The 17,745-nt window shown below is 39.0% G+C and overlaps 1 protein-coding gene across 1 annotated transcript in view; it reads left to right on the forward strand.

The window, feature by feature from the left end:
* The first annotated feature begins 4,326 nt into the window (after positions 1–4,326).
* nrxn2a (neurexin 2a) overlaps positions 4,327–17,745 on the forward strand; it is a 93,747-nt gene continuing 80,328 nt past the window's right edge. The window contains exons 1-3 of the mRNA XM_062432629.1: positions 4,327–5,029; positions 6,580–6,600; positions 13,821–13,850. Of these exons, the coding sequence (XP_062288613.1) occupies positions 4,327–5,029; positions 6,580–6,600; positions 13,821–13,850 (754 nt within the window). The remainder of the gene's footprint in view (positions 5,030–6,579; positions 6,601–13,820; positions 13,851–17,745) is intronic.

The following is a 17,745-nucleotide window of genomic DNA, read 5'->3' on the forward strand; positions in this document are numbered from 1 at the left end:
TATCTGAATGTAATTGCTGTGCTTTGGCCAGTGATAAAAGATCCTTGAGGAGCAGAAGCTGTGGCATCCCAGTCACATGCCAGCTGTATAGTAAGGATGGGTCACACAACCATGTGTTGAATATTAATATGCAGGGTTTTCTGTAATATTTACAACTCTGTATTATACAGACCAGTGTGCACACATAATGCAACTTGTCCATCTCTCAAAACAGAAATGCTTTAATTTTAACCATTGCTGCTGTCTAGATCTGCTGTCTACACTTTTGCCATGCTCATCAATACAACTCAATATTAATCTTATATATTAACATATCTGATCTGTGATCATTCATGTATTTTATTTTCAGAATCATATATATGTTTAATATAATGTATCTCGGTATATGGCATAAAATCTACCAATCGTATACCAGTACTGTGAATGGTAAAGAATATGCATAGGTACTGGTTTAGGTCAGATACAGCTGTGTCATGTTAGATGTACATATGTCCATGTGCACAGCTGTAAACAGTCATAATACAATCTGAATCCTGGCAGCATGGGATCTCCTATGCTGTAATAGTCAAACTACTGTATGTGTACCATTCTTATGACACTTTTATGTATTCTGCAGGGGTGACTAAAACATTACACTATAATACACAAACAAAATCATTTTTGTATTATAGGATCATGAGTAGAAATGACATAGATTAAAGAATGGGGAAGTGGGGGAAGAAATAAAACAAGCCATTATATTCTGCATAGGAAATCAGAGATTAAATTCACAATTTTAGGTATCGTTTTATCATTGGTAACACAGTGTGTGTCCTGGGGCCTGGTGGAGTTGGCACAAGTCTCCAATGGAAATGCAGTAAGCTGTAGATGTGTACTGAATCTGATTGGGGTCTTTTGTTTGCACTAAAAAAAGAAAGGAAAAAGGATTGGGTGATGATGCCAGGAAACGTGTGGGATTTCAATGATAAAAACTAAATACAAACAGAAATCATTTAAGTTTTCAGTGGAGTTATTTTTAGGGTGTTCCTTAATCATCATCCCCGCCATCATCATCATCGCCATTTATACTTGTTATCCTTGTTGAATAATTTGACCTTAATCAAATTAAATTAAGCTAAACTAATCCTTCCTTTAACTGTGTGAATGTTGCCGGTGGCAAGTTATGCTTATTGATGCAATTTGTTAGACAGGGCAATGTGGCTAGCAGTAAATAAGGCGAAATGTAGGTTTACTGACTTTGCTTTAAAAACATAACTTCTTTGTTGAAATTAAACCTATTGTTATACTTGAATGTCAGTTAATTTTGACTTGAAATAAATTTGGGCTTAAGCTTTCATAGCAAGGTATGATATTCCAATGAAATGGTCTATAAATACAGTCAGCCTTTCTTTAAGATATTGTATACTGTATCTAAGTATTCTTAGCACAGGATATATTGTATATTATTTATCATTATAGTCTGTGTGAATACATCTTCTCCCACATTATGGTGCATTTGCAATGCCATCTTGGAGCACTAGTTGGTCTTTATGAGTACAGTATAAATGAGACTTGCTGTGGTACAGTGCAGTACAAGGCTGAAAGTCCCTTATGGCTCCTTGTCTTTTATTTTACAATAATACTAATATGGTCTTTATCTAAATTAAAACAAGCTGAAGTCTGGCCACGTATATACAGTGAGGGCAGGCTCTGAGAATCAATTCACACACCATACCTGACCCTGGCAAATTGCAATTCTTCCTGTGAGGAGGGTGTCAGTTTTTATGACCTTCCAGGATACAGCTATTCCCATGATAGACCGGTCTATCAGAAGGCTTTTCTTCCAGCCTGGAGCTCTCTGATACTTCAGGGAAAGACTTCGATTTGTCTGCTGTGATGCATTCTTTCTTGGAACATCTACCTTTGGTGAATAAACCCAACTGTGGCAGTCCCTCATCAGCAGGAGACCCAATAGAGGCTGCAGACTCAAATACATATTATATTTCTCTCTGTCAGAGAAAAACAATACTTGAATGAAGTGCCACTGACCCTAATTAAGAAATGCTTTTAAAAGACAACAGTTTAACATACAGAAAGATATTTATTGCTTTAAGGCAAATTAGCTATAACCCTGGAGCTTTACCTTGACAAATTGTTTAACAAATAGACTACCTGATTAAATCTGAGTGGATCAATACCTTGTATGTAAACTGCTGCAGTATCTGTATTCCTTTCTATTTCTGAGGAGACAAGGTGACTTTGGCACATTTTGTGAATGTTAAGAGCAGAAAGCTCAACATTCATTCTACACCCTGCTTTCTAAATCAAACATACTATTTAGAGTAGAGGTTCACTTTTTTTTTTGGAATCCAATGGGCCATGGGATTCCTGTGTGATTCCCGCCGGATGGAAGTCAATTCATCACATGACTGGGACGGGACAGCCAGGCAAGACAGGAATCCATATATATATACATATGTATATATAAATGAACATAATGGTTTTCATTATGTCTTTTTTTTTAAATGTTTTAATTCTCTCGTGTCTGCCCTGTTTGCTGGTTGGTTTCAGCTAGAAGCTGACAGTTTTTTGGGAATCCTGTGGCTCCATGAATGGGATCATATTGGAGTCATTCTTTCAGGATGGGATGGGACAGGAGTATTTTTTGGGAGTGGGATTGGACAGGAGTGAAAATCCACTCCTGTGTCACTCTCTAATTTAGAATTTGATCATATGTGTTATGTATTGCAGCAGAATATAGGCAACATTGTTGTTACGCTCTATTGAACAAATTGGTTGTAATAGATTTTAGTAGCTGATTTTGTTTTTGATCGCTTAATAGGATCACAGTACAGTGTTGCCCTTTTATGTGTTTTTAATGGGTTTTGTTTTTAATAGGTTTTGGACAGCAGTGGAGATCTTTGGCACCAATGCATAATCTATATCAGGCAGTGGCAGATACACAGTACTTGTCTCTAGATTAAATGCCTTGTTGGTTTTGTCCTCTGTAGGGAAATCTTTGTTAATAATGAAAATATCTGTAAACACTGCCTCATTCTTTAAATACAAACAATGTCTCTTAGAGAATGTGTTGTTTTCTCGGACACAGTCCACAGGATAACATGGCTCTAGTTGTAGCTTGTAGCTGAATGGTCATTATGAGTCAGGGCAGGTTCACAGTTTAGCCAAAAAGTGGTGTACAACTTTGTTTGTGTCCTTAGGCCTCAGAGGCACAGCCTCTTTTTTATCACAGAGTATTGACTTTTTTGTTAGTTTGTTTGTTTGTTTGTGTCTAACACAGGCCTGTTCTTTTTTCATCACTCCCAGCTTCTGGTCTGCATGTGTTGTTTAGTTGCAATGTCTGAGCTTGAGCCTAGGGAGCGCAAAGGGCTTAAGGGGCTCAACATCACTGAAGTTAGTGAGGCCATGGATTGCGCCAAAACATCTGCAGGGGTGCTAATGAAGCATACTTTTCCCACCAGCTTCTTGGAAATCAGCACAGATCTCAGCAAAACTACAGAGGCCGAGTGATTTCTTTTCTGCCTGAATGTTAAGACAGTAGGGGGGCACAAGGACAGATAAACTACTTGGATCTTTTGCTACAATCTGTCATAATCTTTATGGTAACCAGCAGTAAACAACAAATTAACTAGACTCTATTAGTTAACCACTGCTGAATTCTGGGCTGTGCCCCTTCAGGAAAGAAATGATTTAAAACATTCATAACAATTAAACCTCCATTTCACTCTCATCTACATATTTCCCACTCTGCCATTTTAATGATTTATTAGGTTTAGTAATTAATTTGCCATTTTATTCATAATGACTGTAGATTATTTGCCATTTTTGTATAGAAGAGATTGTTAGTAATCTTCCTAGCTATTCATTAAACATTCTTCTTTTATGTCTCAGGATGTTGGGAGGCTGAGAAGAATGGAGGCTGTACCTAGGCTGCGTGCCTAGCCAACCCATGGAGAACTGACAGGAACAGTGCTGGATGGAGGCCAAGACACTGGATGGCGAAGACGAGGAAGCACACAGTATTATGGATCTCTTGTGTCATTTGTTCTCTTTCTCATCCTATCCAAAGTAGATGCAAAGTGTTCTGCAATGTGCCTCATTTGTTCACTGTTTCATGTGTCACCCATGGAGCGATGGAGAAAAGAATCAGGATAGGCAGTCGAGGCTAAAGAAACTCTTTTACTGCATCTGGGAGTTGCAGTGTCATTTCTGCAAATTTTAGGGGAATAAGTACAGACACTAGGTAACATTTACTCCTCACAGCTGTGTTGGATACATATGAATTAGAAACCACAGAGGAACCAGTAGCTGTAGATAGTAAGAATCATGGGCAGGTGTAAAATCAAAGCCTCTTGGTTACTGTTCTTAGCTGGGTTGGTGCTAACAGGAACTGCTTTGGAATATGAGGGGGTTCCTGGTCAGTGGACACGCTATGGCCAGTGGGACGCCAAAGCAACAGGTGAGCTCAGTTTTATTATGAAAACCAACATCAGCAAAGCCCTGGTGCTCTATCTGGATGATGGAGGGAACTGCGACTTCCTGGAACTTCTAATTGCGGATGGCAGACTCCAGATGCGCTTCACCATTCATTGTGCTGAACCAGCCTCGCTGCATACAGAGACACGTATCAACGACCAACGTTGGCACAGAATTCTTCTCTCTCGTAATTACAGAGACACCAGGCTAATGGTGGATAACGAAGAGAAAGTAGCTGAGGTGAAGTCCAAGAGAAAAGAGATGGTAGTGGCCAGCGACCTCTACGTAGGGGGGATCTCACCTGATGTTCGTCTCTCTGCCCTGACGTCCAGCACTGTCAAATATGAGCCGCCGTTCCAGGGATTTATAGCCAATCTGAAACTTGGTGAGGCCCTACCGGTGCTGTTGGATGGTCAAGCTGTTCATGGTGATTTGGAGTATATATGTGCCAGACACTCTCCATGCAGCAACAAAGGCCTGTGTTCTGTCAGCCAAGGGGAGGTCCTCTGTGACTGTATCAATACCAGCTACATGGGAAGGTACTGCCATGAAGGTAAGGAAAATGTCTTTCTTCTGTTTTTAGAAAAAATAATTATTAGCATTAGTGTTTCATTTTTTGCTGCATGATTTAGGGACAGGAAAACTTCATTTAAATGTTATATGTGTTGCTTTCTATTAAATGTAAGGATTCTTAAAACTTGTGATGGAAGCATGTTTTTCTGTTTGTACTGATTTTCTGAACAGCGAAATGCAGTAGAAATTGCACAAGAAGGAAAGATTCACAAAATCAATGAACTGACTCAATAATGTGATTTTTAATATCTAAGTTTAATATCTAAGTAAATGGTCTGAAAGACCTCTCTCTTCATCATTACCTATACTTTCACTGTTGTCATATGGATGCACATTGTACATTTACAAGTTGCAAAATGTCACATGTAACATAAGCACTTGATCACTACTGTACACAAATAAATTAAATAATATATTGTATATATTATATTATATTTAAACACTCAAATATATTATGATACAACGTTTTCTACAATGAACTTAACAATTAATCATCTTCGATGATTTGTATGCCCAATGGCTTTTTTGTTGTTCAGTACTAAAGTTCCTTGGCCACTCAAAAAGTTTGGTATATAAATGGTTAAAACCTCTCATTCTAAATATATTGTCTATATTGTCATTGAGCTCCAGAGAATAATCAATACCCTACATAAAACTGGTCCAGGTCTAAGTATACTATACCAGTACTGTGAGGGAGTCCAGCTCCCTCACAGGGAGCTGGAGCATTTATTTCCTAGGCTGTGCACACACACTTGCAGGGAAATGACACCTATTCTAAGTCAAAGAAGATAACAGTTTGTGTAAGTGACAGCTGTTTTTATGTTTTCAAGACAGAGACATTTAATGGGGTTCCAAATGGATGTTTTTTTCCCTACTCCTATAAAAGCCTACAAAACAGTAAAATATGGCAAAATATGGCATTTTAAAGTGAGCTTTGAAACAGTATGTAATAGGAAGAGGAAATGAGTCATTAAATAACATTTCCACTTCAATAAAATAAATCAAATTTTATTGATATTAGTCATCAATATATGTACTGTAAGTTTTGTCTTGGAAGTTCTGATGGTCTCTGCCAAGATCAGGAGTCATACAGTAGGTAGGAATGTCCCCAGTAGTGAATAGTGAACACATTTTTTGTTAACATTGTAGAAAAAGTGAACATCTGAACTGTGAGTATGTCACAATTGACTCTCAATGTAATACAGTGTCACCATTATTGCTAGTGAATGTTAATGCTGCAATTTTAGCAACAGAACAAATGATCAAAATTGCATATAATTATGTAGGTACAGTGACAGCCAACAAAGCAACCCAATGCTTCACTGGAAAAGCTGTGCTTATAGTCATCACAGTCTGTGGCCGATACATGTGAGTCTACATGCAAGTTGTGACATGGAAAGAAACTGAAAAGTTAAGCAAAGCATTAAATATCTGTGTTAGTTTAGATTTAGTTAGTGGACTGGTAGCGGTTTGATATTTAACTTCCTGCAGTCAACATTAAATGTGTCTGTTCTTCTTTTTTTCCTGCAGTTATCCAGCGAGAAGTAGAAGGTAAGACAATGCGTTACATAATGAGCATAATTATAGTTTTTTGTGATACTGTTATTTGCAAAGGCTATTACCACAGCATCAGTGTGTGAGAGTGCTCGGTTATTATCAGGTTGTTATTGTCAGTTTGGACTGCAGTTCTGACATCCAACAAATTAAGCTGAAAGGAGATATACTATCACTGGTCACGAGGTCACAAAGGAAAAAGCGCTTAATGTGCTGAATGCTCATTGTATGTATTATCAGTCTGCTCAAGGTGACTGGAGAGATCTGCAGAGTATGTGGCAGTCACACATTATGGGAGCATGCATATACTGCATCACAGAGAAAATGACTGTACAGAGATATTTTGCTACATTTTTTTATAATCTTATAGTTATGTCTCACGCAAGCCCCACCCTCTACTGGACTCTATGGGTAACACTCTCCTCCAATCACATGAACACAATCACCTACTGAAATTTGCAAGGTAGCTGGCCAATCAGGACGAGCCAACTAATCACGTCAGCCTCACATAGTATAAAGGGTCTTGGTGCTGCTCACTTCAGTGACAGCGAATCTGCTGTTGATCTTACCTTTCCATGGATGGGGTTGCCCCCCCGGATGTTCACACTATTCATGTGTTCTGCTGTGTCGAAGTAGGCGCCAAAGTGCAGGAAGTTCTGTGTTTTTCCTTTCATGGGATAGCCTACTAGTACAGGCTACCATTTGGCTACTCCCTGGCTCTCTGCATATTCAGCAAGTGTATGGACGCAGCGCTGCAACCATTGCATGACCAGAACATGAGGGTCTTGTTCTACTAAAACGACCTCATTGTCATGGCAAGGCACAGGGAATGGGCCATTTTCCATACAGCCAAGTTGGTGGTCATCAACTAGGAGAACAGTGTTCCCCAGCCACGCCAACAGGCAGAGTATCTTGGACTTATGCTCAACTTAGCACCAAGATGCTGCCTTTTATACTGTGTGATGCACAAGTAATCAGTAGCATGTCCTCATTGGCCAGCTGCGTACATGCAAATTTCAGTGGGCGATAGCATGCGTGTGATTGAAAGAGAGCATTACCCATAGAGTCAGGTAGAGGGCGCTACCTCTGCTTAAAGAACAAAGTTACAATATTGTCACCTTTGTTTTCTCTCTCAAATGCCATATTTTTCTCTTTAATATTAAGGTTTATTATGTATTTTATGCCACTATGCTCTAGACCAATATGTAGATTAATCTCATGTAATGGCATAAATCCTCTAAACATGGCCGTTTACTGAAGTCTTAACATTCATCAAATTGTGCTATTATTTTCATTTTCTTTTCTGAGGGGGAAGAAATCTTCTTTGGCATGAAAAGAGATGTTTGTCTCATTATTGGCAACACTTTAACTGAACACAATTAAACAGGATTGGTTTCTAATGAGGTGCACATACTGAACGTGAAATGAAGATTGAAAGTGAAGAGGGGGATTTGTTTAGTCCGCATCAGAGCGAGACATCCATCTCCGTGGTAAGGACTGCTGGTTCTGGTGAAAGGGCAGCCAACAGGCTCAGGAGACCAGCACAAGGTGCACTGAACCACTGCACATTATAAATCACTGTTACTGACTCAAAATACACTCTCCTATGCACACCTGCTCTCTGAAATCCCGATTCTGATGTTGGCATATATGACTGCAAAATAGATTTCAAGATGTTATCTTCATGTCTAGTTTCTTATCATGACTGTGCAGAATACAAGTAGAAGGAGCCTATAATGCCTTATTACAACAAACAGAATACAAACTGGTATTATATTACTGTAGATTTAATACTGTAAAAGATGATACATGTTTTAGTGCAGATAAGTAAGACTTAGAGACTGTGGTATAAGGTTGTATGCTTCAGAAGTACTTAATAGGTTTTCATCACAGCACTATTTCCAAAAACAAGTATTAATCATTCTTAATATGAGCAAAGATGGCATGGTCCTACTCTCAGCAAAAAGGCAGGCATTATTAAATGACATGCTGCAAAGAGAGCACATCAGAATGTTTATTGGATTAAAGCTTGACATGGAGACAATCCCCAATGCCGAATGCATGAAAACAACAATGACAGCAACAGCAAAAGCACACTCACCAGATTCCTTTTTTCCCCTATCCTTCACACAACTCCATGTGCTATCGGATGGCAGCAAGTCTTTGTTGTCCTTGCTTCGATGGAAATAGAAAAATGTATGTGTTAGCTAAATCACCTCCTCCCCCCAGAGATGGCAAAGATGGTAACCCATATGCTATATTTGGTCTTGGCTGTGGGTTTTAAGTGGTGCAGGAATTATCTCTATTTGTCTGAGGAACTGCTTAAAGGCAATGAAAACCTTTTGCACAGCAGGTGGGTCTTCTGAGTTGTTCATCTACAGTATGCAGCGCGTGGGCTCCTGTCGATCTGTGTGGACAAAGGCCATGGCGTGGCATGCTCTAATGCCAAAAGAGTGCAGCATCCTCTGATGTTTTGTGAGTGGAAAAAAAAAACAGGTCTGTGAACGAGAGATAAGAACAGCCACCTCGCAAGGCAGAAACAGACCAGAGAGAAATCTCTCAAACGTATAGGAAAACCTTACACAAACACACAAACGGCCAAGTGCAAACACATTGTCATTGCTTTGTTTTATTTAATTTTCCTTCAGAATTTCATGTGTAAGCACACAGTAATCACAATAGAAACTACAGAGATGACAAAGCAAGCATATAAATCTTCGAAAGAGAGGACACAGCTAGTCCTAGTGGGCTTGCATCTTTCAGCAACAATGACCTTGGTCTAATCTCTCATTACAACACGCTCCATAATACTGTACTTTTCACGGAAAAACAAATTTGGCAAATCCTAATCCTCATGCAATGCTTCTTTCGTCTCAGATGCTCGCTAATTAATGTCACAGTAGTGGTTGGAAGGTCCTTCAACATCTGTATTTGTTTTCCACGATATTTGTTTAATTAAACCAAGATGTTTGTCTTGAAGTATTTTTAAAAGTTATTTAAAGGCATAGGCACTTACAAAAATCTTGAAATCAAGACGTATTTTGCTTTTTTTAAATGAATTCTCTTTATAGGGAATATCAAATCCTCAAATTTTCTGAAAATATCAACAATCAATCAGTATTTTTCAAAGACTATCATTGACTGATAAATAATTTGAAAAACTATAAAAACTAAAACAATTTTAAGATAAAACTGTTATACCACTCCATGGTGTACCTTAACACACTTCCTCTCTGAAGATATTTTTTTTGCTTGCAAAACATTTCAGTATGGAAAAAGTTATTTGTTTTATGCTGGCAGGGCATCACTCTTTTTTATAGTACCTGACACAGGTTTCCCCCGCTACCTTTTACGTCACTCAATCACACAGGTCAAAAAACTTCTGCTGCACTGCTCTCTTCGGGTTCAGTCGTTCAGACCCCAATCTGTGATGCCACAGTAGGTGCAAAAACAAACCAACCAGCTGTAACATCATTGATTGGAGTGGAACCAGAAGTGAAACATTTTACTTGAAGGTTTGAAAACACAGTCATTTAGCAGCAGTTTTTGGAGGTGTACGATTTAGTATAGATTTATTCGGGCAACATATGTAGATGAATAAAGGTGTGTGTATCCACAATAAACACATCACTAATAAATGATTGCTGCTCACACTCCTTTGGGAGTGTCAGAAAAAAATGACACGATCAATTGAACAAAGGGTGACTGAAATGATCGTCTTTCATTTACTTTTAATACACTGAAATATAGTGCTATAATGAGGCTAGAAGCTAAATCAAAAGGATCCTTAAAAGCAATACGTTAATATTTTAATACAATAAGCTTCTATTAGCTGTTTAGGTTGCCTTTTATTTAAAAATAGAAAACTAGTAGATTACTGGTAGGAAGGGTGGTTTATTTTCATACTGGCATCCCCTTGCTAATGGGAGTCTACCAGTTTAAACCATTTATCTCTGCATTTCCACACACTGATATTTGAATGTAAGGCTCAAGTAGGATAAGCATATTCAATGGGTGGCTGCCCCTATACAATACACCACTCCTCATCCACCTTTCTTTAATTTCTCAAGTGACTACATACTCAAGTAAAGTGATGTTCTGGTCTTCTTTTGGTCACCAGCATTAGTCTCCGTCAGTCAAGGATGTAGGTCAGTTTTCTTCACTCCAGGGCTCGAACAAATCTGGAAGTGTGTCAAGTCATCGTTGCTGTAACATCTTTTGGTTAAAGTTCCGATCTCTAGTGCCACAGACTTCACCAGAGAAAGGAGTAAGACTTGTCAAAGTGCTAGCCCTCAGCTTTATGGCCAAGATTACCCCTCACATTTTGGGTGATGGGGTGCTGTACATGATTCACAGATAGGGGCAGATATTCATCCTGTTGCCTTACTCAGAGGCGGTTTACAACCTGACACGAGTTGGTTTCACTATATCTGCTTTAATGATGAATACACTTTTCTTCGTAGCCCTTTCTTGCCCCTGTCATGTCATTTTTCTTCATACCTGAGGAGATTGGTAGGGGATACAGATACCAAAGGAAGATGATGCTTAAGCTCCAGTCCAGTCTAATCTTAGCACCTCTGGAGAGAATAAGATTAACTGAGGGGTGATGAGAGAAAGGAGAGTGGGCATTTTGTATGCCTAGTGCATATGTTGGCTTGTCATGTGCAATGCACAGCCACTGTGGGGGAGCATACAGCAGCTCTTTGTCTGCTACAGTATCTGGACAGGGTTGTAGGTGAATCTTCTTTAGGCAGAGGTTGATCAGTGTATCAGAAGCCTTCGTGTTGGCAGGCAGAGACACAGCCGTGGGTAATCGGCAGCATGAACAGCCTTGTTCAGTGGAACATGTGGAAAAGATTTGTGCAACAGCGACCCGCCACTTCAAGAGGTTTTACCTAATGACTGAACTGGGACTGGAACTGTGAGAGAGTGACTTCTTTTATGAGATTCTTAGGAGTGCTGATGAACTGATGAGAGCTGTTTGGTGTTGGCTGACACAGTGGAGCTCATGTGCTCAGCAGAAGTGTTGCATTGTGACAATGCCCATCTCCTTTCTGGCAAGAAAAGCAGGTGAAGTATCCATATGATCTCTGCCAGGCTGACCTATTGAGGTATCTGTGTGTGTTTCCCTGCGCCTCTGCTAAGCACACGACATAGATGTAGGAGTGAAAGACTTAAGCGGGTGTTGAACAACAAACTAAAATCAAATTTGGCTTTGATCACCGCATTGCATTCTTGCCGACCAGCTGGACTTTTATACACAGTCACTTGCAATTGCTCTGCAATATCATGTGATTTATAGGTTGCTGTTTGTTTTTGCTTTGAGGAACTTGCAAATCATATCATATCCAATATGACTTGCAAGCCTGTTTTTTCTGGTGCTGATCCCATTTAACAGACAGGTCTGGGATCTGAAACAGTAAGTATCCCAATACTGTAAATATTAGCAGACCATGAGTTTGCCATGTTACATTTGGTTTCGAGTATACTGTTTGTTTCATTGTGTAGGAGTGTTACACCATTGAGTCCTGTATGTGTTGGCTAATTTATCCCATTTATCCCCTGTGTTGAACACTTCAGGCGTTGCATTGGGCTCACCCCTCTGCCCTGTGAAAGAAGATGGAGGTGGGATGGGGTTTTTTTTCCCCCTTTGGCTGACTGGCGTTAAGTTGTTTTACAGTCTGTAGGCAATGCTTGGGCGGTATCCAGTTTTTCATACCTTTCGACATTTTACCGAGGTAAACAGAAATATGACGGTATTTGCGTAAAAAAAAAACATAAATCGTTGCTGGCGATAGGACTCATTGTAGCATGTACAGTATTCTCTAGCACTGTTGCGCAGATCAGGGTTTTTAAATACCCCTTATGAAAGCCAATCCGCCTGACCCGCAAATATAAGTCAACCACAAGAACTAGACCTGACCCACAAACCGCCTGCAGTGCAGAAAATACATGATGAATATGAGCGCTTAGGTAAATTAGAGATAAGTTACAAGACAAAACTTAAGACAGCAAACAATGAACATTAGTCTTACCTGTTCATCAGGTACCACAGCAGAGAAACAGCTGAATAAATGTAAGGAACGAAATTACTGAATGCTACAAGATGAATATCAGTTCAAAGAAAGAGAAATCTTGCAAGTTTCATTCACCACAATCATAAAAACACAAGAATAATTCATATTTTGTCATAGGTTTATAGCGAAGTTAGAAACTTTGAATTACATCTTCTGCATTCTTCACTTACTGCGGATTCAACCTGCGAAAATACAGACAGCGACACTCTGCCATGGCAACCAACTTTGTGGTCGAAGGGGGGATTTCATGCTGCCTTCAGGGGCTCCTCGCAAACTATGTTCAGTCATAAACTCATAAAAAAATGTTGACGGTATTGACAATCGTACTGTAGGGATTACTAAATACCCTGGCATACTTTTATGCTGTGATACCTCCCAAGCCTAACTGTCAGTTAAGCTTTACTGCAGCGCAGGATCAGGTCCCAGCTCGGTCACAGTTTTTTTTCTGGAATTACAAGATTAGATGTGGCAGATCATTGCTGGCTGACCCGTCACATTATGGTTGCATGATGTCTACTATAACAGTTGAGTTTCCCAGGCTTCACACTGTAAACCTGTTGAGCCGATGTTAAATCCTGTGTGAAATACAGTGATAGACACCTAAGATCTAGTGGGTAAGGAGTGGTGTAACTGCTGCCCTCTTATAAAACACAGCCATATAGAAAGTTAAATAGGCTCATTTGGAATGGCTGAGCACTTCCATGCAAATATCAGTACATATCGGGGTGGACGTGCTTTAAGAGATCATAGAACGGCAGTCGTGTTACAACATGTAACTCTTGCAATGGAGAGCAGGTTTTATGTATAACCTATCTGATACATTTCAAACGCTGTCTGCATCAAGTAAACATACAGTATGTGTTCCATTTGGAAAAAAAGCATCTTTGTGAGCAACTGAGGGGGTTGCACCAATCAAGATGTTTTTTTTTCTTTCCTTGCCTTCCCTCTCCTCCCTTGAGATGTCTGTCCGTTTTTAGTTTGATTTCCCTTTTATATTTTAGTTTGAACTTTGACATCCGTACCTACCCCAGGATGTCTGTCACAAACTGCAGTCCAACATTGTGACAATGCTTTTGTTTTCCCAAACCTCTTTATGAATATCCTGTTTTTCGTATCCTTTTTTCTGTTCTTTCCCTCAAGGTCTGGCGCACCTGATGTTAAACCGCCAAGGTATGGGGTCTATTGGTTTGCTTTTCCTTGCCAGCCCACCAGATCACAACATTTCCCTTCCCCTGAAATCATTTTAGTTGACTGTGCTGCACTAATATTTCCTCTCCTCTTTTCTCATATACTTGCCTATTCATTTTTGCTTCCTGTCATGTTATGCCACTACTCACTCAATTTTTGTCCGTCAAACCCTTGTCCTGACCACTGACTGAGCTACTGGAACATCACCTTTGACCTCTGCAGTTTTTCACCAAGGTAATGCACCTATGCTCATACTGTAGCATCTCTTCGGTTTGGTTTCATGGTATTTTCAAAGGGAATAAACCGATGTCAAGTATAAAAAATGAAGGTGTCTCGTGTCAAAGATGTCTCCCAGGTCCGCACAGAAAGCAACTCATTGATTTTTCCTGTTGAAATCATCAGAAGCATACATGAACAGAGGAATTCCTTTTGCCATTATGTACACAATTTTGATTTTCATGCAGTTAAAATGTATTACTGACCTCATAATTCTGATCTTTTTTGCTGGTTATGATCATTGATGGGTTGTAAATGATATTGCCTTCAAATGGTTTTTAAATTGCAGTAATTAGTGCTAATGTATTGAATATACTGTACATACTGCATGAGCACAGACTCAAGAACAAAGATTTCTATCTACTGATGGAAGTAGTGTTTTACACAGGGAGTTTTTTTTCCAGTGAATGCTACTTTAAAGTCCTGTTCCTTTTTCAGAATAAAAGGGATGGACACAAGGCTAATATATATCATTCTGCAAGCTGCCTAAACTGAAATCAGTTAAGTGAGCTTGCTGGAGAAGAGTGCATTACAGTGAAACCAAAGTACTGTGATGTAAAACATTGCAGAAAAACATTCATCCCGTGCTGATGGTAAAACATACAGACATTAAACAAAAAGTGTATTTTGAAAGAATAGTATGGGTAGCATTAACTAACACAAGATTAGTGTTATTTATACTTTGTGTTTTCTGCCACGTGCTGTGAGATTCAGATACAATTCACCATCCTGTCTCTATGGCAATCAGCGTTGCCTCTAAACATATAGACTTTGCTTTATGACCATCTCTGACAGTATAATACAATGCTCGAGTCTTCATTTTTCCATTTTTGTCATCGGCAAAATGTTATTTTCAAGAGATTAAATAATCTCTTGGTTACATTTTTAAAAAGATAAACATCCTGCACATTTTGGATGAAATTACTGATCTGACACAAAAAGCATATTTTTTTTGTTTTTGTTATAGCCACTGTATTAGAGACTACATTTCTTTAGTTTCAAGTTAAGGTTCAACTAAATATATATATATATATGTGTGTGTGTGTGTGTGTGTGTGTGTATTTATTTATTTTTGTATGTATATTCATATATATATGTATATACATATACATATATACACATACATACATACATACACATACATAGACATGTATATACATATATGTTTTTGCATTGGCAGTGATTAAAAAATCTGTGAAAATCAGTGTTTTCCAGCTGGGTGATCTCGTGTACATTTTCTGGTGTTAAACTGATTACACTAATATTGAAGTGAGGGCTGGGTGATATGGACAAAATCAAATGTTCAACCAAACATCTCAATATCAATATTGCAACAATATTGTAGGGATCATAATATGGATATAATGACTAAGTGGGTAAGGACAAATTATAGAACAGTCTTATTACAACATCAATTTGCAGTAATGCAGCTGTTAAAACCAGGAAAAGACAACACTTATGCCATATCATATATCACTATATATAATATCAATATATTGCCCAGCCCCTAATGAAGTAATTTACATGAGATGAAAGGGCTCGAGCCAATACTTCAAAGTATACCTGAGTTTTTTACCTGCCGTAAATGATGCAGCTTGAGGTGGTACATGCCTGTGGTTCTGTGGTTACACGCTTTGAGACAAACAAAAGCATTTATCAATCTTTTCAAGGCCAAAACATAATGTTCAATTTAAGCTTCTAAATTGACTCATTGCACTATGCAGACAGAACAATACTGTCAGATATACTGTAAGCTGCTGCTTCAACTGTAAAAAGATGAACATGACTGCTGTATTAGAATAACACTTCTGTATCAAATAGTTAATGATTCACACAGTAACTGTGTCCTAAAGGCCAACCACAGTGTGATTTGTCATGAAATGAGGCCTAAATGTAATTGCTCCATTTCATGCATCAATAAGAAGAAGAACTTGGTAATTGATTGTGGAAAGAAGATTTACAGATATAACCCTCCGAGCAATACTCAGGCGTAGCACAGCTACAGTAGGTAACAAAGCACTGTACATCTGACTGCATGGGATATACATGAGACAAGTTTTATTACAACATTTAATTTCATAACAAACATGTGTTATTAACTTTGACAGCGCTCCAGCTTTTAGCCATAGGACATACTCTAGAGAGTGTTCTGATTTGGTCGTTATTTATTTGGCCACAAATTATTTGAAATCAAATACACACCACTGTTGTCCCTCTCTGGGAAGAGGCCCATAGCCTATAAATGAATTAACAGATTTTTGCATGCTTCAGGAAATTATGTGTGTTCTTCGGTTCCCAAATTATTTGCTGGTCTGTGCTGAGGCACACAGATATATTGTATATAGCGAGATTATCCATGGGCAGGTGTGGCTCGCTGACCACCTAGAGTGCTTATGTATCTCCCTGCCTCCAGACCAATGGTCAACTGCTGCTCTGACACCCACATGCCCACACTGCCTGATTTAGGTTGCGGTGCATCCAGCCGAAAACTGACTACACGGCCCCAGAGCAGCAGAGACGAAGTCAGCAACTGCCATCTGTGCCCCAGGCTTATGGACCACTTTGAAATTAATCAGCTGTAAAGCTTAATATTAATGAGCAATCCACATGTTGGCAGTTTTCATGTGGTGCAGCCACTGCAGCATAGTGTAATTGTAACAGAGACTGGAACAGGTGGGCTAATAGCAAGTAGTAGGAGGCGATGCCTTCCCACCTGATATCAAAACCCTCTTTCTCTACAGTGTTTAATGTGCTCATGCTGTGTCAGTTATCAGCTAATGTACAGCTCTCGACACATGTTATTTAGACATGGGCACAGGGGCAGGAGAAACATGTAGACATTGTTGGTACCAATGTATTCTGTTGAGCCTTTTTTTGCCAGTGTAGACAGCCATTTGCATGTAGGGATGGTCTTATAGCAGCAGCCAAGGTACAAGGTACCTTTTTTGGGACCATGTTTGAAATAAGTGTTTTCACTTTAACATGTTATCCCTAGAATTTTTGTTTTTTTGTTTGTTTGAAAATCCATAAATAAAATGCTAAACATCCCCATCAGCATCTCTTAGGTGCACATTTCTGACTTCAGCCAGTGTCTTTGGTGAGTTAGTGCCCGAGTCTATCTAGTGTCAGGGCAAACACCAGTATCCTTCTTCACAAGCCGGTAAACATTGTAGTTGCAGACAATGGACCACCTCCTAAGAAAGCAGGAAAGCAGAGATATGGCCTACTGCTCTCCCAGCCACCCACACACTTCCATTGATCCCTCAAAGACCTTCAAAAAGGCTTCAGGTTCATCTGCTGCATAAAAAGCTGGGAATTATAAAATGGTGTTTGTGGAGATTACACAGGATATGATGCAAATCCTCTTGTTATTTAGACTGATCTTTAATGAGGAAGCCTTTCCAAGATGTTATTAGATTGATTTATTGATAAATTGTTTTAATGACTAAATTAAGACGGAATACTTCTGGTGTCACATAATCACTTAATTTCTGTCTTAAAAAGACGTTTATACACGGTCGCCCATAAAGTTGGAAAAAAAATATGTTTTACTTCTTCTCATGAAATGATTGTGACAATGTGATTTATTCTTGATAGATAA

Source organism: Scomber scombrus, chromosome 14 (assembly GCF_963691925.1).
Source record: "Scomber scombrus chromosome 14, fScoSco1.1, whole genome shotgun sequence".
NCBI lineage: Eukaryota > Metazoa > Chordata > Actinopteri > Scombriformes > Scombridae > Scomber > Scomber scombrus.